The sequence below is a fragment of the Equus asinus genome, chromosome 2 (genome assembly GCF_041296235.1).
Source record: "Equus asinus isolate D_3611 breed Donkey chromosome 2, EquAss-T2T_v2, whole genome shotgun sequence".
Lineage (NCBI taxonomy): Eukaryota > Metazoa > Chordata > Mammalia > Perissodactyla > Equidae > Equus > Equus asinus.
This window is the reverse complement of record NC_091791.1, coordinates 147,002,290-147,026,237: the sequence shown is the minus strand read 5'-3', so window position 1 is coordinate 147,026,237 and position 23,948 is coordinate 147,002,290. Positions and strand designations below refer to the sequence as shown.

At 46.6% G+C, this 23,948-nt stretch overlaps 1 protein-coding gene across 2 annotated transcripts; it reads right to left on the bottom strand.

Moving 5' to 3' along the window:
* Positions 1-1,328: 1,328 nt before the first annotated feature.
* HDC (histidine decarboxylase) lies at positions 1,329-23,005 on the bottom strand. 2 transcript variants are annotated; one of them, XM_014852581.3, is made up of 12 exons: positions 22,867-23,005; positions 20,613-20,785; positions 16,910-17,023; positions 15,864-15,986; positions 13,412-13,546; positions 13,015-13,158; positions 12,498-12,564; positions 11,523-11,685; positions 11,342-11,432; positions 7,505-7,603; positions 2,972-3,073; positions 1,329-2,836 (listed from the first exon to the last, which is right to left on the bottom strand). In XM_014852581.3, exons 1-12 carry the CDS (start codon positions 22,895-22,897, stop codon positions 2,090-2,092), a joined length of 1,989 nt encoding a protein of 662 aa, XP_014708067.2. In that variant the 5' UTR covers positions 22,898-23,005; the 3' UTR covers positions 1,329-2,089. The 2 variants fall into 2 exon arrangements, with proteins under 2 accessions (XP_014708067.2, XP_044620838.2); XM_044764903.2 differs by lacking the exon at positions 7,505-7,603 and having other exon boundaries at positions 1,335-2,836.
* Between the last annotated feature and the right edge of the window lie 943 nt (positions 23,006-23,948).

Sequence of the window (23,948 nt, the reverse complement as noted above, 5' to 3'; positions counted from 1 at the left end):
TCGCTCCAGACCTACTGAATCAGAACTACTGGGGAAAGGTCCAGCAATCTTGTTTCAACAAGCCATCCTGGTGATTCTGATGCAGGCTCAGTTTGAGAACCACCAGCTTAGAGTCGTGCTTCTCAAGTTTGAACATGCATGAGAAGCAGCTGGGGATGCCAAGGCTTCTTGGAATAGCAAGTGACTCTAGAGCAGGGCTTCCCAAACATTGCTACATGCTGGAATCACTTGGGGAGCTGTCAAAAATCCCAAAGCCCAGGCCCACCCATACCAATTAGATCAAGATTTCTGGGAGTGGGAGCCAGGCATCAGTATGGTTTTAAAAGACTCCCAGACGATTCTAGGCTGCAGCAAATTTCAGGGACCACTGATAGAGAACAAGGGGCAACATGAAGCTTTAAGCTCTTAGGAAAGATTCTCTCCTTAACCAGACTCTAGCCAGGCTCCTGGGAGCCCTCTTCTCTGCTAGGCCTCAACCTTGGCCTATAAAGACTTGAACAAACACTAACATAGTTTCTAACAGCTCAAGGCCACAACACCAGGATGACCATAGTTCCCCTTAAAGTGCCTGTCTGCAAAAACTCAAGGCTGCCAAAAAAATTTATTGCTTGTTCCAGCAAACAGCTGAATTTGGGGCCTCTGTCTCCAGTCTCTGTGGGAGGGTAGGAGTCGAACTTTGATTAGTGTCAGTTAGCAACCCCAGATGGGTTTCACGTGGACCAACCCTCTCTTCCTGCTTTTTGTAATTTTTTCAATTCCCTGACTCTGCTGAGCCCCTGCTCGCACCCCTCGCTGATCCCTCATTCTCCTTTTAAAATGCCCAGTGACCTCAGGACCAGCCTGGTGGCATAGTGGTTAAGTTTGCATGCTCTGCTTTGGCTCTGCTTTGGGGTTCACAGGTTCAGATCCTGGGTGCAGACTTAGACATTTCTCATCAGGCCATGCTGTGGCGGCATCCCACATACAAAACAGAGGAAGGCTGGCACAGATGTTAGCTCAGGGACAATCTTCCTCAAGCAAAACGAGGAAGATTGGCAATAGATGTTAGCTCAGGGACAATCTTCCTTACCAAAAAAAAATTTTTTAATTTAAAAAATGCCCAGTGACTTCTGCATAAATCGAAGTTGAGTCCAGTTCTTGCTGGACTCTTTTCCCTTCTGCAATAGTTATTACTGATTAAAACTTGTCCTTACCTCTTTACTAATATCTGGCTTTACCTTTGACCCTGTTAATATAACCAATTTCAGAACCACTCCCTGTAAAAGTACCGTCTGAAATGGGAAGAAAATGATTTTTTGGCTTATAAACCAACCATGGACAAGCTGCCTGTGAGCACAGATTTTATTTGACTACAGGGTCCAAAAAAAAAGGGGGACATGCAAGAATTCCAAACCTAGAGAGGGAACATTTAAATGCACCAAAGGACTGGAGGGGCCTACGTGAGCTTCTAATCAAGTACAGCCTTGAACAACACAATGTGGTGTAATAGCCTGAACTTTATCAAAGACAGAGATCTGGGTTTGCCTACTCACAAGCTGTGTGACCTGGGGCCTCGGTTTCCTCATTGATAAACTGTAAGCCACAGTGCCTGACTCAAGCTGCCTGCCTTCTTCATACCAAGGGTTCCTCCAAACTCTTTTTTTCACAGTTAAATTCAAATCTTCAGCATCCTAAAAAGCAGAATCCATAAGTATATGCATTAAGTCTCCAGGACATGCCCTAGTTAATTAATCAATGTTTCGGTGACATAATTAAGTGACACAGCATACACTTTTTTCAGGGAAAAGCACAATTTATTTCTACATTATATTTCATGTCACAAGCTGAGCCATGGACACTACCTGCCAGTATACTACCCTGGACCCTTTCTTTTTGGCTAGCCTACTGGAACCTTCTGGACCGTGCTGGCTTAAATTCTCCATCAGTATCCTATCCTGAGTCATGAACCCCTATGAGAATCTGATCAAAATTATAGGCTTTCTTTCAAGAAAAATGCACATACACATAAGCACACGAATTCAGCATACAATTTTGAGGGGTTCAGAGACTCCTTGAAACACATCCGTGGACTCTGGCTGAAGCCCCTGTTCTAAACCATGGCCTGCAGAGGGCAGCAGGGCAGCTGGAGCCCACATTGAAAGCTGCATTCAGGAAAGCTGGGGACGCTGTAGAACTTGATTAGTTTTTTGAAGGCACTCTTCTTTAGCATCATCATCTCTTCCGGAAACCTAGAGAAGATTCTGACCCGGGAGGAGCCCCCATTCTTCACAGAGCCATCTGAGGGCAGTGGCTTCTGAGCACTCACAGGCACACTATTGCAACTGAGGGAGCGCACTGCCTTCTTCTTATTCTGTACAGACAAATAATTGAACAGGAAGGAGGACAGCTTGTGCTTGGTAACATCTGGAGCCTCTTCTGAAAAGCAGTCATCAAGTGGGTCCGGCAGGGTTTCAAGATGGCGGCTGTCTTCCCTTCTCACAGGACTGGCTCCCACACGCTGAGGCTGTTTGATGATCTTCCTGGTCTGGGCTGAGTCATCTCCTACCCCATTGACAGATGGAAGGCACATTTCATCGGCCAAGGCTCTGGGGCTCCTGGTTTGGGGGATGAGTTTCTCGCCCTGAGGGCTAGGTTGGGAAGTACAATGCTGCCTCAGAATGAGAGTGGCAGCATCTCGAATGAGATTCCAGTCTCTCAGGATATCATCCCTGGTGGTGAACTGGGATGTCACAGTGAAACGGATGATCAACTTGTCCTGGATAGTGGCCGGGATGAGGAAGAGACGGCCAGCTTTCGCTATTTCCTTTAACACACTTTCTGTGAGACAATTAGGACCCTGTTTGAAGGATAAAGAGAAGTGAAGTCTGTATCACATCCTCTAGAAGCATCCCCAGAAGCCCAGCGTTTATGTTTCCAAGATGCCAAATGATCACCAAATAACATCATCACAGATTGTGGAAGATGGCATTACCTTTAGACGAAAAACCACCAGGCCAAGGTGCCTCTTGGCAGGAATTTCAAAGAAAGGGTCCTTTCTGACCAGAGATTCAAAATATTTAGCCATTTCAGTGCCCTAGAATTGTAAATAGAGGGAGAACTGAGATCAATAATCAGGCAAGGGACAACTATGCATAAACTTTCACACTGCTAAATGGGTTTAAACCAGATCACCTTTGAACCATAGAGACCTGAATAGCTTCTGCCTGGTTTTCTTCTCCGCTTGGCTTTGCTCGTATTCCAAGCTGGAGAACCTCCAATGGCTCCCTGTGTCTTGTCGTATCATATCCACCTTGAGAATTCATGTCTCAGAGCCCTCTTTCAACTCACCCCCAGAACCAGAAGGCATGTGCTTTGCAATCAAGGCAATCTGTCCTCATGTCCCGGCTTCACAGCTTCTTGACTGGCAGAGGGGGCAAGTGAGAGCCGAAACCCAGCCCATGCCCTGCATTCCCAGCTGGGTGCCTCACCCGGGCTGCGTGTGCCCAGAGGAAGAGATGCTTGTTTCTACTACACATAGGGCACCATGTGGGCTCTGGACAGCCTTGCCCCCATCCTAAGCCTACATCTTTCCCTTCCTCTCAAACCTTATCACCTCAAATGCCCTTTCATCTCCTTTTTTCTAACATTCCACAAAGTACATGTTTTTACATATCATCCCCACTTACACCGTGGAGAAGGCTTTGCACCTGTTTAATGGGTACAGAGTTTCTGCTTGAAATGGTGGAAAAAGTTTTGGAAATAGATCGTAGTGATGGTTGCACACCTTACTAGTGTACTTAATGCCACTGCACTGTACACTTAAAAATGGTTAAAATTCGAGGGCCAGCCCAGTGGCCAAATAGTTAAGTTTGCATGCTCTGCTTCGGAGGCCCAGGGTTTCACCAGTTCAGATCCTGGGCACAGACATGGAACCACTCATCAGGCCACGCTGAGACGGCGTCCCACATAGCACAACCAGAAGCACTCACAACTAGAATATACTACTATGTACTGGATGGCTTTAGGGAGAAAAAGAAGAGAAAAAAAGAAAAAGAAGATTGGCAACAGGTGTTAGCTCAGGTGCCAATCTTTAAAAAAAAATAGTTAAAATTAGAGGGCCAGACCCAGTGGCCTAGTGGTTAAGTTCAGCGCACTCCACTTTGGCAGCCCAGGTTCCGTTCCTGGGTGTGGACCTACGCCACTCTGTTAGCAGCCATGCTGTGGTGGTGGCCCACACACTGAAAGAAAATAGAGGAAGATTGGCATGGATGTTAGCTCAGGCTGAATCTTCCTCAGAAAAAAAAAAGTTAAAATTAAATTTTGTATTACGTATATTACATTACAATCAAAAAATAATTTTAAAGCTTTGTACCATATTAATCTTTCACTGAAGTTTGTCATTTTTTAAATTTCCTGTTTGTTTTTATCTAGGAATATTAACCAAACAGGACAAGATTTGCCTTTTCTTTCATTTTTTTAAAATTTCTCCAAGCATCCAGAAGGATCTCCATGAAAGATTTGCTGAGTAATTGCTATCACCTTCTTCTCACACCTGCTGCTCTCTTTCAGGGAAAGCCCAGGGATTTGGCTAATCATGTCTTCCATCATGATGCAACAAGAGGCTACAAAGCTCGTCCAGAACCCCTTCTTCCTCTCTTCACTGCCCGGTCTGTTTAAAATAGTCTCCAGTCCCTGCCAAAGAACTTTCCATTTTCAAGTCCTAAGGCTCTCTCTCAAGGAAAGCACCCTGCTAACTGTTTCCTAGCTGTTTTCTACTTCTGCAATTCCTTTTCTAATTTTGTCATGATTCTCCCCTGTATCTCCTTCCCTCCAGTCCATTTCCACCCACCTGCCCTGCCAATTCTGTATCTTTCTGAGTAAATTTTTCTTAAAGCTACCTGAGTACCATTAAGACATCTCAGGTACAGACCCAGAATCAGGCTAGCTAAGGACCACGAAACTGATGCTTTTGAGCAAGGAAAGAGACCCAGAAGTCATCTTGGTTCGACCTCTTCATTTTCTAGGAAGAGCCAAGGGAAAGTGACTTCCCCAAGGTACAAGTGACAGAATGCAGGTCTCCTGGTCGCCAAGCACATTCTCCTCCCACCATGCTCTGCTGCCTCCTACAACACAGGGTGTTTGCAACGAGATAAAAGCAGAGCCAGGGGAGAGGGAGACAGCACAGGTGACATCCCCGCCACCAGAAACCACCTTCATGGGTGATGAAAGCAGCACTGCTACCAGTACCCGGTCCCACTCTAGGTCAGGGCTGGGCAAACTACAGCACGCAGACCAAGTACAGCACCCCTACCTATTTTTGTAAATAAAGTTCTTTAGAAATAAGCTAAAAATATTTACTACCTGCCTTTTACATTGAAAGGTTACCAGTCCCTAGCGTAGGTGATAGGAGATGATGATGATGATGTTGATGATGATGATGATGACTTATTATGATTAGAAGAAGGAAAAAATGGAGGAGGAAAAGGAGGAGAAAGAAGCGGAAGAAAAGGAGGAGGAGGAGGAAGAGAAAGGAGAAGAGGAAATATTCATTGAGTACTTAGTCAAGTATTAGGTCCTGTGCTAAGTGGGGACTTTATATGTTTTATCTCATTTAATCATTACACTAAGCCTTTGAGTGAGGTATTATCATTTTCCCACTTTATAAATTAGGAAAAGAAACATAGAAAGATTAAGTAATTTGCCTAAGGTCACCAAATAGTAAAGGGTAGAACTAAAAACTCAAACCCAGATCCCATTCTCTAAGCTGTATAACAGAGACGTACACGACTTGGTTTTCTATAACCTTCAAGGGCTCACATAGTAGAAGATAGCCCAGAACTGTGAAGAAAGGATGCCCTCCACTCTTGAGCAGGGCAATCGCCATCTCTGAGTCTCACCTATAAACTGGGGCTGATCAGGATGACCACCCCAAGCCTTGCTGTAAGAATCTCATGAAACACTTTAAGTTATTTGTTTTAATTTAAGGCACTATTCAAGTAATGACAATTTTGATCGCAGTCAAGTTGAAGAGATAAAACTAATTCACATCCAACAACTTTGTTTTAGTTCCACCCCTTACTATTATGGGACACTGGTAGTCTTTTGAGGTCAGTTTTGTAAGTGTGCTTGAGTAGGTGATCCTAGGAATGCCAAGGAAGCTGAGACTAGGGCAGAGGGAATAGTCAGGGAAGCTTGTGGCAGAAGCAGAACCTAATCCACTAGCACATTTGGAGAAGGGAGGGCAACACACAGGTGAAGGTGTGGAGGCAGACTGAGGATGGAGTTGGAAAGGGTCAGTGAGAAGCTTGAGCTCAAATAGAGGCTGATAATCAGCTCCTTGAAGGCCAGGCCCAGGAGCGCGGGCCTAGTGTAGGCAATGGGGGAACTGATGGGAGGTCAGGGGTTTGACTTGCAAAAGGCAGCATTTCGGGAAGTTGGCCAGCACCTGCACGGTGATATCCAGTCCTAAGTTGTCAGGGAAAGAGTTTTCCTGGTTACTTGTAACCTCCACTGCCTCATTCCCCAGCACTACCCTCCAGTCTTGAGTCTGAGGATCTAGGGAAAGCACAATGTGCCCAACGTCCCTCAGTATGCTGGGTGACAGCCACTCATTGATAAACATCCAGTTCGCAAACACCTTGACGTTGATTACAATGTAAAATTGCCAAGAGTAAACCGGTCATAGTTATCACAGCTCCTGCTTCCACCGTTTTATTTTGTATTGTGTTGCTTTCCCTAGGGGCAAGGTGGAAGGGGAAAGACACGCAGTAATAAAGGACAGTGTCTTTGGATGTACCCGGCTGCTTTCACCGATGACATTATCTTTTGCATAGGTGCTTGTACAAATGAAAGAAAAACGCTGCTAGGCAAGTTCTTGGTTAGGTCCTACCCTTTCCATGAAGAATATGACAGTGGGACTATGCTTGTCTCATTTATCTCTGGGTCACTTTCCTAGCACAATAATTTTGTGGCTGTTGTTGAATTGAGTTGAAATAAATTGTACCAAACAGTCCTTCAATAAATACCTCTTGACACGAGGCAGGGGTGTTTGTTCCAGACTTAGTAGGTCTACCTGGCCAAGCCAGGAGAGCCAGGTTTCAGGCATAACCATAATAGCGACTAAAATTTTCAGACAGCCGTGACAATCGGGGTAATTCTAGACAAGATATGCTCCTAGCCTGGCCACACATGCTGCCCTTTGATTTACTTTCTCTTTCTCTCTCTGCGAACCAGGCTCTCAGGCTATCATTCCCCAGGCTCAGTGATAGCAAAAGGAACAGTGAGACACTCAGGCAAGAGGGACAGGTGCCAGGCAGCCCTCGGTGTCATGTCCTGCTCACTGATCCTCTAGCTAAGAAAGAGATGGCGCCTAAATAATGGAGTCCCAGGAGCCCGGGAACAGACCCAGACACCTGCGCATACAATGCAGGTCCCCTGGGCAGGTCTGCAAAGCAGAGGCCAGCCTTCCTCCCCACTAGGACACAAAGCAAACCTGGGCTCAGCCCACAGTCTGTGCACTACATACGTGTCTGACGTGGGCTTGAAGATTCTTCACCCCGAAGGACCGAATCACAAACCAGAGTTTAATAGAGCGAAACCGTCGGCTTAGGGGGATCTGCCAGTGCTAGAACAGAGAACACAGTGCCCAGGGTTAGACGAGGGCACCTGCTCCCTCATGCACTCCTGGGTTTTACCATCTGTAGTCTGCCCAGCCCTCCAGGGATGGACGATGTCACCGTGACTCCCGAAGATGTTGCTAAGGAGAAGCTAAGGCAAGTTACCCAAAGCCTACCCCATCATGTGACCAAATCCTGGTGAAGCTGGCCAACACACCCTTGTCTAAGAGCAGGACAAGTGGAAATCGAGTCCATGACCCTGAACCGAAGACAAGATGCCTTGCTTTAAATGCTGCTTTAAGCATTTCAACCCAGGCTGAAATTCAGGATAAGGTCAATATATTTTTCTTTCTCTAGAAGAATCTAAGTTCTTTGAATAGCAGAAAATAAATTTATTTTCTATTCTATTTTATTTCTATAAAATAAATATATTTCTATCCTCCCCCAAAATGTAAAGTATAGTAGTCAAGAGCTCAGATGCTGGAGCCCACAGACCTGGGTCTCTCCTCCAGCTCTGCCAGTCACCAGCCGTGACCTTGGGCATTGCCTCCTCACTGGCTCCTTGTGAGACAGAGAACCAACAGCAACCCCCAGGGCAGCATGTGAAGAGATTCACAGAGCCTCACAGGAAGATGTCAGCAATTGTTGGCTAAGGAGATGATAAAAATTTGAGCTACAGATCACAGTAGTATTTCTGTCTAGAACCAAGATGATCATTATTTCATCTCACTGCCCTGTCCTGATTTTTCCTGTGACATTCCTGTGCCCTCAGGAGGCATCCCTCCAGCTTTCAGATTTCAAATGAGCATCTGCCTCTCAGCCTCTGTTAAAGTAAAATTGACCCTTTGCTCCTGGTGACCAAATTCAACAGAGCTTAAAGTCCACGGTTGCAAGCACCTGAAAAATTTCAAACCAATTTCAAATCAATTTCTCAGATCTGAAAACAGAACAAAGGGTTTGGAAAACATCTGCAGTTATTCTGATGAGTAATGTGGTTTTTAATGACCTTTTCCTCAAATGTCAGGAAGCTTCTACCACAATTTCTGTTCACTAAAAATAAATTTTTGTTCCATCAAATATTTATCTACTCATCGACAGGATTGCCAAATCCTCAAAAATGTGCTCACCTTCATCCTTCACCCATTTCCTGACCCAGACACAGTTGGCACATTGCCCCGTTATTGATGGACAATGTGTTTCCCACATCAAGGGCTAAGCCTTTGATTTCCAAGCCAAACACTCTAGTGCTGAGAATCAGGTTGGGGACTTCGGTTCACCAGCAGAGGGCGTCAAAACCCGGAAACGGGACAAAATCTCTGTAAGAGGGAAAGCTTCAACCCCACGACTTAGTAGACGGACACTCTGGGAGCAGAGCGAATGGATTATAGGGGCCGTCTCTAAAAACATTCGATTACAGCCAATTAGCTACTTAATTTCACGAGGAAATTAAAAGGAAAGGCAGAGATGGTTTTAATTTTGATTTCTTCTCACTCTTTCTGTACCCCTAGTCATTCCTCTTGTCACTGTTCCAAAACCAACACATGCTGACCCAGCAGGGTGGGTTCTGGCCAGCATTTTCTGTTGGAAAAGGAATTTGGACTTGTAAATGGCGCTATGGCTCTTCTTTAACTCAATGCATTCCCAAGCCTGCTCTGGTCCTTTCAAGTTTTGCAGGTCTCTGCCACCAAGGGCAAGACAATGTCCCACTCACTAGTCAGGAGAGGAAAGGGCACTTTCCCGATGTAAGAGAATCTAGCCCTGATTTCAGATGGCTCTGGGGCCCCAGGGATGAAGACCTTAAGTCTTCTTTCCCAGGATGCTGCTCTAATTCTGGCTCGTCCCAAATATGGCTGGGCTTCTATTTAAAGCTGCAGCTATCTGGGTGCCCCGAGGCTGGGGCATCGGGGAGAGCAGCAATGAAGACCCCCAGGACCACATCAGACAGCAGCTTCAGGATTTTCTGTTAGGAGACTCGAAAATTAAATCCATAAGATTAGAGGTGGAGGAAGGAAAAGCATAAAGCAGCATCTTCTGGATGCAGAAATATAAATAGTAAGATTCCCCCAGACCAGTGCTGGGAGAAGTTTAATATTTTTATAAGTTATCTAGAATACAGAACACACTGTAAAATCTCCAGACTGAGAGGAAGGGACCACAGGAAGATCTTGAGATTATGGTTGTAAACAAACAAACAAACAAAAATTAACATGAAATTCAAAATGGGCAAGGGAAAGATAATGCTTTTAAGTTATGATGGTCCAAGTTCACTTACAGGAGAATGGGCATCATTTTACACTCAGGAAAATAACCTAGAGTTATCCAACAATATCTGCCCCTTGGGGCAGTGGAGATGAAATAACCACCATCCTTCTATTTTATCAAGAGGGCCTTACCCCACCACTGCAAGCTTACTGCCTGCAATTCCAATCAAAAAGCTTCAAAATCTAAAGGAAGTGTGAGCTGGTCCGAGGGAGAATAACAAACAGAATCAAGAGGTGGAGACGCTGGAGCTATTTTAGGGCTAAAAGGGCAAGACACTTCTGTTGCCCAAGGAGAAAAGACAGAACCCTCTCTTCACAAAGTATGACCCTCACTGATGTCAGGCATTGCTCCCTGTGCCTCACTGTCTTATTCATTTCATCCTCACAGCAAGCCTAAGAAGCCAGCACCATCGTTACCACCCTCATGCTACAGATGAGGAAACCTAGACACAGAGTTTAAGTCATTTGCCCAAGGCCATGCAAGTTCATAAATGGAGGAGCTAAGATTCAAACTCAGGCCATCTGGCTTTAGTACTTAAACACTGACCCACTTTGCTATATAACAAATACCTAAAAGAGCTTTTAGGAATATCATGTCTACCATTTATTGAGCATTTGCCACATTCTCAGTATTGTGCTAAGTGATCTACATGTAGGTTCCCATTTCAGCCTCACGATACCCTTTGAAATCGGTGCCTCTATGCCCATTCTACAGATGAGGAAACCAAGGGTCAGAGAGGTCCACTAAGTTTCCCAAAGCTCACTACTGGTGTGGCTTCCAAACCAAGCTCCTCTCACTCTGCTCCACTCTCTCTCCTTGGTCGTGTTACATGTAACTTGTTTGTTTACATCCCTGTCTCCGCTACAATTAAAGGAAGGGCTCATCTTCAAACTGAGGAGTAAATCTGAAGAACTTATTCTCCCCAAGAGATAAGACAGGCTGAGAACGTGGGCACTTTCGAGAGATTGAGGTGCAGCGAGTGAGAAGGCCAGGAATTTTTCGAGGCATCCAGTACCCGTGGCCCACTCCCACCACGGAGCCTCCCACAGGGCCTCCACTGGGGTCAAAAAGATGAAAGTGGTTTAGACAAGGAGCCTCTTTCCACACCCAAGGAAATCCTCCACCCTACCCTGCTGCTGGGTAGGAAGCAGGAAAGATTATCCAGAATGGAGGAAGAAGGCAGGAAGGACACTCATGGCAGGAAGGACATTTCTGGGAATAAAAAAAAATACCGCACATATTCCAGAAACGTGTATACTGCCTCAAAGGTTGATTTCATTTTCCAGAGTTTTTAAAGTTTTCTGGGTTTCACGCTATCTACTTAGGCACAGCTTAAAACCAAAGGTATACAGAGGCAATGTTATGGAGTGAGTGCACAGAGGGCCGCTCTCTGATGGAAGCCAACAAACAGGAGAGCCTTAGGGCTCAGATGCAGCCAGTTTCCATCTCAGAGGCTGCCAGGTTGCCCATTCCTGGCCACTCACCATGAAGTCGGTGGCCACGCCCGAGTTGGGATGCCTGAGGTAGACGGGGTTCACGCTGAAGGTCTGCTGCAGCTTGTACTTGTCCTTGACCCTGTGGGTTTCCAAGTGGGCGTTAGAGGCTGCAGGCTCTCAGAGGAAGCAAGGCCTTCCCAAGGGCTGGGAGCTCGGCCGCCACACTCACCAGAACCCGGTACAGTCAAAGTGCACCATCATCCACTTGGAAGGATTGAAAGTGAAGGAATCGGCATACTCGATGCCCTTCAGAAACCCCCGGAACTCTGGACACAGGAAGGCAGTGCCTGCATACGCTGCATCAATGTGGAGCCACAGCCCCTCGCTGGCACCTGAGGAGGCAAACATCACCTGGTTAGGAGGTGGGCCGAGTGGAGGTTGCCACCAGTCAGCTAAAAGGCATCTCTTGCCTGGGCCAGCTCACTGGCGGACTACAAGAGAAGAGCTGGGAAAAGATGGCCTGCTCCGGCTAAATGAGACGTCAAGGCACGTGGAAATAGAGGGACCGAGGGCAGTCAGTGTGAGGAGTGGGGCTGAATGAGACGCCGTCACCTCCTAAAGAGAAAGCCTACAGAACCTCACCCCGGCCTTCTTCTCTCACCTGGCACCGAAATCCACTTGCTACTGGCCCAGAGAGCAATGTGAATGCATCTAATGCCCACATTAGAGAGAGGATGTCTCTTTCCTAGTGGGTTTCTTGCCTGGGGATTTTAAACAATCACACTGGAGTTTCTTTTCTGCCTTAATCTCCCCCCATGGTTTCGCCTGCCCTGCCCTTTTCATTTTCTTAGCCTACACTAGAAAATATTTCACTATGCCTCATTCGCCCTGTGTTTTTGGACAGAGCTTTGAGTCGATTTCCTCGTACCAGCGAGAGGGTGAGAACCCCACGGCTCTCCCACTGTTGCCTCCTGGGACAGGATGCAAAGGAGGGCAGCTCTAACCCTGGGTCACACGGCTGGGAAAAGCAGTGACCTGGCTGCCTGGGAGGAGGCACTTGTGACCTTTGGTGGCTCTTCCCACGCTCTCTGCACTGACTGAGGAGGGGCAAGATAATTCCATAGAGCTGGTTTCATGTTCTTGCTGTAGGGAGCATTCTAAAATTCATTATTAATCTTCCTAGCCAGACAGGGCAGACACTCACAGATGGGGCCCAGCTCTGACAGGCAGTCAAACGCACAAACCCCGGTGGTCCCTAGTGTTGCACAGACCTGGAGGAAGATAAAGGAAGTTATCACGAGAAGGTGGGCTCGTGGGACACATCTGGCCTGAAAAAGGATTTAATCACAGATATTACCTACCCCACTCATCCTACCAGTGCAGTGTGTATTTCACACTATATTTTACCATGTCCTACAGTGAGAAATACATTCTATATAGCAACCTAATACATATATACATGTGTATTTGAAATAAAAATTTCATCAAACAATACATAGTCTGGCTACAGGAATGCACTCTGAGATTTTCTATTATATCTCTTTTTTTTTAATGCTGATGATGACCCACAAAATTTATCTCCTAACACATCAATGAAATACAATGTATTTGAGGACCTTTCTGCTTTTGTTTGCAGCACGTAACTTACCTGAATTCTGCCAAAATTCCTTCCTCACCTCCCAGTTCTATCGTTCTAAGCTCAGAACAATGTTCTGACTTACAAAGACAGGCACCAAGCCCCGCTCCTTGTCCTCCTTGATGGCTTTCCGAAGAACAGCCCCTCGGAGCGAGAAGTTGTCATCCACAGGCAGGAATTTCATCTTCACAAGAGAAATCAAACCAGCCTTTTCCACTGAGGAGTGAGCCTAGAACAACGGAAGAAACCTGTTAGCAGAGTCATCCCGGGATAAGCACACCCCAGAAACTGCTGAAGCCACACGAAGGGAATCAAAGATAACATCTGAGGTTCATCTTCCCCTGCAGCTCCTGGGGACGACCTCCGAGGCGTGAGCTGCCCTAACCTCCAGCATGCTCATGTCTAGGAGAAAATTGCTCAGTGACTAACTCTCCAGAAGCCAAGCACTAACCTGAAGGTCTGGCCCATGTCGGGCAACTCACCTGGTCAGAGGCGTAGGCAATGAGCCGGGCGTTTAAGGAGGATTCGTCCACCCCAGGCTCAGATGCTTTCATTTCCAGGATTTTGCTCTTCCTTGCTGCCAGCAAGGCGATCAAGGTGGACTCACTGACTGTGCTCTGTAGTGGAAGAAGGATTACCAGTGGCAGCCTCTCTCTGTGTTCTCTTGGCAAATGCCCCCAGGTTTCATGGTTGTGTATGTGTGTGTGTGTGTGTGTGTGTGTGTGTGTGTTTAATAGCTATTCCAAAGGAAGTATACAGCTCCTGCCTAAGGGGCTGTCCTTCCTCCCCAACTCTGCATTCTCTATTCACAACACCCCACGCATTCCTGGGACACGTCTCTCTCCTCTAATTTTCCAGGGAAGTAATGAAAGCAAATTTTCACCGAATGTCAACATCTTTGTGAAAGAGGCCACAGAGACCAAAAAGAGAACTTCAGCCCCTGCTGGAGACTAGTCTGCTTATAGCTATGTTTGCTTCCATGTAAAATTTGCTTAAAAGAAAGAACTTTCAATTTATTAGTTACAGAAATGGAGTTTGTTTCCCCAGGGATATGCCAAAAAGAGAAGGTTCTGGCCTATGTGAGAGGCTGATGACTTTGGTCTCAGTTTTGTTAACAGTGGCTCTCATGACCTTTGGCTAATATTGCCCCTCCAGAAGACACTTTTCCACGTATAAAATGGAGAGCATCCCTTTAGCTGCCTCTCAGAGTGGGAGTATCGATTCTCCAAAGGAGGGTTAGATAAGATTTTGCTCTGGCCATTACTGTGAGAGTCCTGAGGGCCACCTCAGTGACCTCATGGGAATCTCAATGCTTTCTCATCAGTCAGTCGGGCTTTGGTGTCTTTGCTTCTTGAAATCTTCAGGTGACCTACAGCTGATAGCTCCCTGCTAAAAAGCCTGGCAGACAGTGTCACAGGGAGTGGTACAGATCAGATCCCACAAGATATTCAGTGGCTGGAAATTACTCCACAAAAAGGAAGCCAGCAGAATAGTAAGAACAATAATACTACCTTCCATCTGTGTAGCAATTCATAGTTCACAAAACACTTTCTGTCACCCCATTTGCTCCTCATAAAACCTCTCACAGATACCTGTCATTTCTTTCTACAGATGAGGATACTGGTGCTCAGAGAGGTTACAGGACTAAAACATGTTCACATGGCTGATGAATACAGGAGAAAGCACGGTTTGGATTTAGGCCTGATTTGGAATCATTCTTTCACTTACCGGCTGCACGACCTGGGGCAAGTTTTCAACCTCTCTGAGCATCAGTGCTCTTATCCCAAAAATTGGGGATGATGCTATTTACCTACAGGATTCTCGAGATAATTAGATGAAAAGCAAAATCATGTACAGCAGACATTTAGCATGCCCTCCAAGGTATAGTATCTGAACTTAGAACTATCCGCTAACAACCCAAAGGGCCACAACATGCAGTAATTTGTCTTTCTTGTGAGGTTCAGATTTTAATCTTGCTGCAAGACTGGGGTAAGAGAGGGAGCCACTTAGCTAGCAAATGGGCCCAGCAAACTTTCCAGTTCTCATTTCAGGGCAGCGTAGCTATTTTCATTTGACAGAAGAATTCATTTAATCCTCACATCCACTCTTTGAGGGAAATATTAATATTATTATTATTATCTCTATCTTATAGATTATAAAACCAGGAAAATTACACATTAGAGTAGAATTCGAGAACTTGGGGCTTCTCAAAATTCTCAGAACCAAGCCCTCATATATGGATGTCAAGGTTTACAGATGCAAAAGTAAATGTGCATGGTCTACAGGATCCACCCAGAAAGCCTCACTATGCTACATTACTCTTGACAAAAAAAGACACATCTGAAGAAGCATCATTTGACAGATATCCAAAAGATAGGGTTATAGGATAAGATCAATTGATTGATGTTGTTAATTTAAGATCAATTGATTGATGCTGTTAATTTCTCTCACTGCCAAGGATCTCCTGGATGTAGGATGGGGGGAAAGAAAGAAGTTTCTACTTGCCTTCTCTTTTCCACTTACCATAAGGTGTAAAATGGGACAAGGAAAGGGAGTTGTCAGATTATAAACTAAGAAACCTGAATCAAGTAATATAGGAAATGTGATAATGTGTTGACGTTTTAATCTTTTTCAAAGAAAAAAGAAAGGAAGAGTAGAGACGGTAGTGACAGCAGTATAGACAAAGTGGCAGTTGAGATGGGAGTGGCAGCAATGGTGGGAAAGGTGACCGTGGCAGAGGTGGGTGCTATGACAGTGGTGGAGTCGGTGATGATGGTGTCAATCATGACAGTGATGATGGCAATGATGATGGGGGTCGCAGTGATAGTGGTGGTGTGAGTGACATGGAGAAGAGGAGAATTGCCCGGGCTAGGGTTCGGCTTATCTTTCACTACTTAGCACCCATGCTAGGGGGAGCTTTGCCAATGGAGGCACCTGCAAGACGCCTCCTCCTTGGCTGCCAGGGTGGTGGTGCAGGAAATGCTCTGGGAGTCCCAGCATTTTTGCCAGCCAGTCCATGACGTTCATCTCCAGCTCCGTGCACGCAGGGCTGGAAGCCTGAAAGAGGGAAAGCTACTTTATCCAGATAGCCTCAGGACACCAAGATGCCCCACCAGCCCCAGAAACACATCTGTCTCTGCTCTGGTCCTCCTCGGGGCCCTGATGTTATCAATGAGAACCTAACTTATCTTCTCCCTGGAGGTAGGATCAATGTCAGGCCCTCTGCCCCACCCCTACCCAATCCTCTGCCAAACCAAAAACGGAAAAGAATGTGGGGCTTTGGATTCATGTTACTCTCAGTGAGGTAGATTCTCCTATGACTCCAAGGCTCTATGGAGAAACAGCGCTAGAAATGATTGCTTCCATTTGGCTCCCCAAACCCCTAAAACACCCAGCTGAGAAGCATTCTGAAGGCAAGGGGGAAGTGTCAGGACTAAGGAAGAAAGCACTCCTTCCTGGAAAAGACAGCGACTCTCCCCACCCACTGCACACACCTCATAATAATTCAGGCTTAAAATATAAAGCTGTTCTAGGAGATTGCTGGCACATTTAAAGCTGATTTGTGCTTAAGGGGTTATTAAAGGAAGTCTTAAGGCATATCCCTAACACCTCAAAGACAAGAGTACAGAGGAAGTTGTACCCACAGGCACCAAAGTGCTTAATTAGGGTCACAAACTGTAGCAATAAGCAGATCTCAGTCCAAATCTCATCTCTGTCTCTGTGAACCGTGTGATCTTGGGGAGATAAGTTACGCCTCAATTTCTTCACCTACAAAATGAGGCCAATACTCATGATTCCATAGGGTTAAAGGACAAAATGAGATAATTAATGTAAAGTTTAAGCTCAAAGAATGTAGTCACTGTTAATATTTAACTTGGAATCCTGTTCAGAGACCAGGACAAAAAATGTCTGCCCCAGGATATCACGTCCTGCTCTGTCCCGCATTGTCACTGGTTACAGCTACAGCCATTGCTACTCACCCAGGTGAATCCTAAGCAGTTGATGGCATCAGCCAGCATGTCTCCCAGCAGTGATGGCCAAGAGGTGAGAGCCGGGTAGTAGGCGTGCATATGGGGGCTCTGCCAGTGTACCACCTAGAAGCAGAGCAGGTACACAGGCAGCACCGGGAGGCATGTCCAGGAGGCTTCCCTCCTCCAGAGACCCTCCCTGGCCAGCAGAAGCACCCACTCTAGAGATGGGCCGACACTTTTAAGACTTTGAAGTGACACAACGCCATAAAAATATGACATGTGCACAGTGTTCTTGCCATCCGCATTTCTCACATACTAAGATAGTTCATCAGTGGAGCATTTGTACATACACAAAGACCAGAAAGGAATATGCAAAACGAAAATTGCTACAGTAATCAGAGTTGTGGCTTATGGTAGTGTTTGCATTAGTCTCCAGTGCTCATCCCCAACACTGCCCCTGCCCTGTAATAACAGGAAGGGGAGACTGAACTACAGAAGGGCAGGTGCTTGTCTCACCCAGTTTTTTGCAAAAAGCGTCTTGTCTTATGGATCGCTGAGCTCTCTGGGTACACAGCTGAGGGTCAGGGTCAATGGGTTCAAAGCTGTCCTTAGCTTCCCAGTAGGGATGGAGAGAGGCGAGGAGAGGGTAGGAGAAGGGCCAGCCCAAGGGCCTGGGACCCCTGCCTCCAAGTGAACACCTGAGCCCATGATCAGATTAAACCCGATGTAAGGAGGAGCCAGGTAGACAGGGAGGGCCCTCTATAATGGGTCTCAGAAGCATCTTCAGTGGCTCCTCGGCCTCATTGATCATCTAATCTGGCTTCCTCTTACTGTTCTGCAAACACACCCTGTTCATTTCTGCATTCGTGTCTTTGAGCAGTGCTGTGTCCTCTGACAAGAAGGCACTTTTCATACAAACATGACCCTCCAAAACCAGTTAATTCTTAGAAAGCTATTAAATATTCAATTCCTCCACAAACCCTTCCCCAACTCCCCAGCCCCCTTTGATCCTTTCCCTGAACCCGTGGAACACTCTCATTCTCGATGTTTCACCCTACTGAGAATTCATGGGACAACACCTTAGTGTTCCACTGAATGTTTTACCATGCACAAATTTCTTTAATCCTTCAAGTGCAAGGACAGTGTCCTGGACAGCGTGCACAGCAGAAGGAGCATAAGATTCGAGCCCAAGGCCACAAGTTCCAGGGTTGCCTCTGCCTCTAACCAGCTGTGTGACCTTGTTGATTTATTGCAAAACTAATGAACTTAAACTCCGAAGTCCCCTCTTTTCATGGGTCTCTTTCGCGATCCAGTCTTAGCTTTTTTTCTTAAAGGGGGTCCCAAAATTTGTATTCAATTCAGATCCCACAAAACCTGGATCCTCCCCTCACGCTTCAGTTTCTCACCATAAAATAAATCCTGTCTCTTGGGGTTGTTCTGTGGATTGGCGTGGGAGGAAACTTGTAAAATGTAAAGCGCTAATGTTAACAGTAAACTTATCACATGGTGACAGACACGTCACATATCCTGACCGGACACTTAGATAGTCAAACCTGTTCCTCCGATTGTCACCAGACAGGAGGCAGTGTAGGTAATTACAGGATCTTCCACTTTCCAAGCATTAACTTATTTAATTCTCACAGCAGCCCAGTGAGGTACGTTCTACCATCACCCCTGTTTTACAGATAAGCATTGGGGCTGGCAGAGAGAGGCAGCACCCTCGTGATCACACACACTTCATTGAGACAGATGGCAGTGCCCAGACAGAAACCCAGGGCTGTCTGATTCCACGGTGCAAGCTCCTAAGCGGGATGGCGGCCTGCCTTCTCCCCTGCGCCGCTCTCTCTCCCTCACCAAGAGTTCATGCCGTTTTTCTAACCAGGGTTGGAATTAAAGCAGAAGGACAGTTTTTCTTCTCTTTGTGTCTAGAGGTGGTAGGGAGGGAAAATTCATCCAGCTTTCAGTGTGGTGCCGGCCAAAATGAGAAAGCAAAAGGCCAACTGTTTGCAGGCTGACTCTCAGAGGCCAGTGCAGCCTGCGAGATGAGATGAACGATTGGGCCCTCATTATCGATGTGTTTAGCGACAGTATTTTGGAAACCCCAGAGAAGGGCTTCCACCCCCTGACCCTATCAAGAGGCAATTGTCTGTTCTTGTAAGATAAATAAGATAAGATAAGCTAGAGAAACGCTTATCAAAACAGACAGACCTCTGGGTCCAGAAATGAGCCTCTTTGACCACACCCTCAGCAACTGCTGGAATTCCTGTCTACCAAATGAAATCAGCTTATTTCCGCCTCTTCTGACAGTTGCTTCAGTCTCACTACCCAGTTACAGTTAGCCCCTCAGCAGATTACATTTTACAGAATGAAATCCGTGAGATAATCTTAGCGGGGACTAGCCTCCTTGGCAGAGCTTTGCTGATATGGAAGTTTTCAAAAGATGCTTACGACATAGCCTGAATGGTCAGAGAGAGAGGAGCATGTAGTTTTGTACAAACTTGCCATCACTTTCTGAATTTGAATAATTTTTCATCCCCACTTCCAGGCATATTTCTGTCACATCTAAGGTCAAAGCTCTTAGGAAATGGTGGAAGCAAATCTCAAGTCAGCTTTAGGAAGAGCCGCTGGACACATGCGGTTCATGACACCAGTTCCCCAGCAGGGAGAATGAGAGCAGCCTGTGTGTTGGGGCACAACCGAAGGGCAGTGCCTGGGCGCACAGGCTCAGGCTAGGGCACTGAGTCACTCACTGATGGAGATACCAGCATAGGAGAAAGAGCGGAGCCCTTGGAGTGAGACTGGTCTAGGTTAAAATCTTGGCTCTGCCAGGCACACTTCTGTGATTAGGGGAAGAGGATTAACTTCTCTGAGCCTCAGTTTACTCATCTGTAAAACAGGGGTCGTAGGGTCACTGTAGGATAAAACAAGCCAGCCTGTAATGTGGCTAGCTACAGTGCCTGGCACATGGCATGGAGTCCAACAAAAGGGAGCCCTTCTGTGGGAGGAAAACTGGTGCACTTTTGGAATGAGCACCTTGGCACAACTCCTCACTCCAGTGGCCAGGGATATTGTCACACTGTGTGGCGGCAGGCTGTAGCTCAAGCCCCGTGCATCAGTCAGCTTCTGTCTGTTCCCTGGCCCCTGGCTATCACCAGGTTGTGCCATTTGTCACAGAGCATAGACGATTCAGGGAAAGCCCCTTCCTACTCCTGAAAAGCTGTTCGATTGCAAGACCTCCCCTTGGTGAGTAAAGACATGGTTCCCAACTCACGGAGGAGAAAGGAGGGAGCCGACCACCACACCCGACAATCAGGGGGCCCTTGCGGGTTGTGTTCTCAGCTTCCCTTCTTGCCTTTGGAGTATCTCCGAATTCTGCAGGGGAGGCCCTGGCTCTGCCTTCAGGGACTATCTCCAGCCTCCTCTCTCCTTCTTGCTATCCACAATGTCCTTTTCCCTCAGACACACTTTTCACTTCTCATCTCATCCCATTAGATTTCCACACTTCTGTCAGACTAGGCCCTGGAATGTAGTCTTTATTCCCACCCAACACTATAGGTCACCTGGCCTCAGAAACCTAATTTCAAAGTTCTGGCCCTCCACATGTCCAGAAGCTGGGCTTGGGTGTTGGCCAAGTGGGTGAATGGTCATCCCAGGTCTTTCTTCATCATCCTATGCCCCAAAATCTAGAATCACCCTTGTGACTGTATCTCACCCCAGGCATGATGATTCGCTCAATGTCCCCAAAGATGCTGTCCCAGCTGTCAGGTTCCTCCGGAGCGCTCTCAGGCAGCTGGGCTCGCAGGTAGCCAGGCCGCACATCTGGGGTCACCCGCCGCTCCCGCACGGTGCTCAGGTACTGGCAGATGTAATCCACCATCTGTTTGCCTGCAAGGGAGGCAAGGAAACCAGCCTCACATCCCCTGACTGGGCCTGGCCAATTCGTGCCTGCCCCCTCGGGTCAGGGCCGGGAGACTTGGTGAAGAAAGAGATGGATTCATGGGTGGGGAAGGGGGTCTGAGCCCCAGCACAGGCCTTGTCTTCAGAATAAAAAAATGAGTGAGGGAGGGAATGAATCATGGTGGGAGTGTGTGAATGAACAAACAAACAAACAAGAGGGAACGTCTCCAAAGCATAAAACTCCAGCGCCCGAGTAAAATTTTTCTTTTTTCTCCCCCTTTCCTTACCCATTACCAATCTTGACCACTTCTCCAAACTTTCTTTTCCTGTCAAAAACAGGACATCTATTAATTCATTACCTTACAAGTTCAGCAGAAATGCTGTGGCTCTTTATATCCAAAAAGTGTTACACACTCACACTCTTACACACGCACGCACACACCCTATACTCTTTGTTAGCAGATGGCAAGCTCCCTGCCAGGTTCTGATTTAAGGAGAAAAACCTACTTGTTCATCATTCCCATTGGACCAGTAATTCCTGCCCTTTTTCAGACCCATGGATTTCTTTAAGAATCTGATTAAAACTGTAGGCTTACACACACACACACAATTTTGTGTATAAATTCTGAGGTTCACGAAATCCCTAAAGCACCACCATAGGCCCAGACTAAGAACCCTGCGCTAGCCTGAAATCTTAGGGAGATGTGGAACCACGTCTTAATCACTTTATCTCCAACCTCCTGCCCCCACCAACACCTCAGTGCCTAGGATATTTTTTAGATGCCCCCAAAAATTTATCAAATGAATAAGGAAGAAAAATAGCCAAGTCAAATACTCGGAAGCCACTACAAATTATTTATTCTTTCTCCCCTTTCATTCCTTCAGGAGAGGGTCTCCATATTCAGTGCCTCTCTTTTTCTCTTTGAGTCTCTCTCTCTGCTTCTCTCCCTTCCTGTGTCTGTGTTCATCTCTCTGTCTCTCTTGATATCGATAATCCCTCCTTAGTAGTCCCCACGCTCCTTTTCCACCCATGAAAAAATAACAAAATTGAGAAAAGGAGAGGGAAGCTGATTTCTCCCCTCTGCACCAGCTGGTGCAAAATTCTTATGAGCAGGACCAGCCCCCAGACAAAACCGTGATGGAGACAGAGATTACAGCACCCTGCTCTCTTCGTTTTGCTCTCCTTCAGCCTTCGCACATCCTGATGCCTCTCGTGACTGCAGCGGAAACCCCCAGAGCTCTGAGAGCTCTGCCCCGAGCCCTCCCCTTGTCCAGAGGCAGGATGAAATGCATTTGTGTTCCATGCCCAGGATAAATGTCCACGAGAACCTGCTGTCAGCTAAATGTGGCTTTGGAAAGAAATGGAAGGAGCTAATGCACTTGTAAGTGTAAAGGCTGCTACCACCTGGTGAGTTATGTCTGGGAGGAGGAGAGGGAGGAAAAGTTGGATAAGAACTTTAGGCACTGTGACCTACTAGTGGGGACGAGGATATAAAAAGTCATAGGGAGAGAAATTATAAGCAACTACCTCTTTCCCGCGTAGGACAGCCATGCTGAAAACAGGTTAACCATTTGATTTTGCTCGTCACACAAACCTTGACACAGAGTAGCTGCTCACTAAATATTTATGGAATGAATGACTAAATGAAAGAACACTCCTGATAGATTCACACCTAGAGAAATGAATATTAGGAAAGAAAAGATTTTGTAGTGACTACAGAATACTCAGGGAAATTTTTTTCTATTTTGGAATATGAATAATCCCATTTTTCCATTTAGTGGCTCAGGACTTCAAATCCTCTATTTTGTGGGAAAGTATAAAGGAAACGTGTGCCATAGTAGTGGGGACCTATATGAGTGGGAATATGAGAGGGAGAATGAAAGAGAGGTTGAGAAAAGTTTTAAATTCTGATCCCACATTCCTTTCTCAGTAAAAGTTTTGCGGAAGCCAATGCTCAGAAGGCAATTCTAATACTCCAGTCAAATGACACCCCAAATCTCAGGGCTGACCACAAGCAGCAGTGGTGGGGTGGCAGCAAGGAAGAGGGCCAGGGATGCCCATCGCTCACCTCTCTCTCTGTACTCCTCCGGTTCCATCATCTCACTCGGGCTCCTACTCCTTCTCAACAGACAGACCTGGAGGAAGCGGAAGGCCACTCCTGGGCAGCAAGTGTGGGCCCTTTATTTAAAGGGTTCGCCTTTCTTCCACCTTAGCTCCGCCCTTCAAAGGCTTTTGCTCTAGGCTTAATGAATCCCACCCCTTCCTCCCCCAGCCCTTGTTGGGAACAGTGACCACAATTTTGGCTGGTCAAGAGATCCAGGATAAAAGGCGCTTCTAAATTAAACAGTGAGCTTAGCAACCCAAAGCTGCAGGCAGCCTCCGGGTGCTACGGTAGAGAGCCCTCCCTGCTTTCTGCCCCTGGCTGCAGACAGGAGAGCCCCAGCCTCCGCAATGCTCCCAGGTGGGTAGCCCAGAACAAAGCCAACAGTATGCAGAATAAATGGCACAAATCGTTAGTATTATACTTGCCAGCGCTCCCCTGTCAGAGGCAGGGAGGGAGGAACAGCGCTTACAGAGACTCTGCCTGGCTGGCCACACGCGCTCGGAACAGGGAGATGTTATCACCCACACAACGGATTATACTCTTATTACTACATAATACTTATCGTTGTAGAGAGATGAGAAGACACAGGTAAGCAAAAAGAATAAAAACTCGAACATCACCCTGACTTAATCGCTTTGAACACTTAAAAGAGTGTGTGTGTGTGTGTGTGTGTGTGTGAGTGTGTGTCAGGGACATGCAGAAAGTACTGTGGGGAGGGAATCACTACTCCTGGAGCTTGATTTCTGAGTAAAAAGTGATTGAATGCTTTCAAGTTGCCAAACTGAATAGTCGTTTTTGTTTATTTGTTTCCAGTCTTCATCTTTCCTGCCCTCTCTGGTATTTGATAGTTTCTACTCCTTGTCGTTGAGGCAAACAGTCTCTCTGAGCTCCCATAACATGGCCTCTCTTGCTCTTCCTTTCACTTCTCTGGCTGTCTGTCTCCTCCAGCCAGCCCTTGAATGTCGGCATGCTTCAGGGGTACAGCCTTCCTCTCGTCTTTCTTCCTAGATGGCCTCATCCATTTCCATGGCTTTAAATGTTACCTG

Bases quoted from the DNA above. Each gene is read 5' to 3' on its own strand.
- HDC (XM_014852581.3), bottom strand. From the start codon at position 22,897: ATGATGGAACCGGAGGAGTACAGAGAGAGAG. The intron at 12,565-13,014 runs GTAAGTCAGAAC...ATCTTCCTCCAG, and splicing joins GGGGCTTGGTGCCTGTCTTT to GTCTGTGCAACACTAGGGAC. The intron at 11,433-11,522 runs GTGAGTGTGGCG...GGAAACCCACAG, and splicing joins TTTGACTGTACCGGGTTCTG to GGTCAAGGACAAGTACAAGC.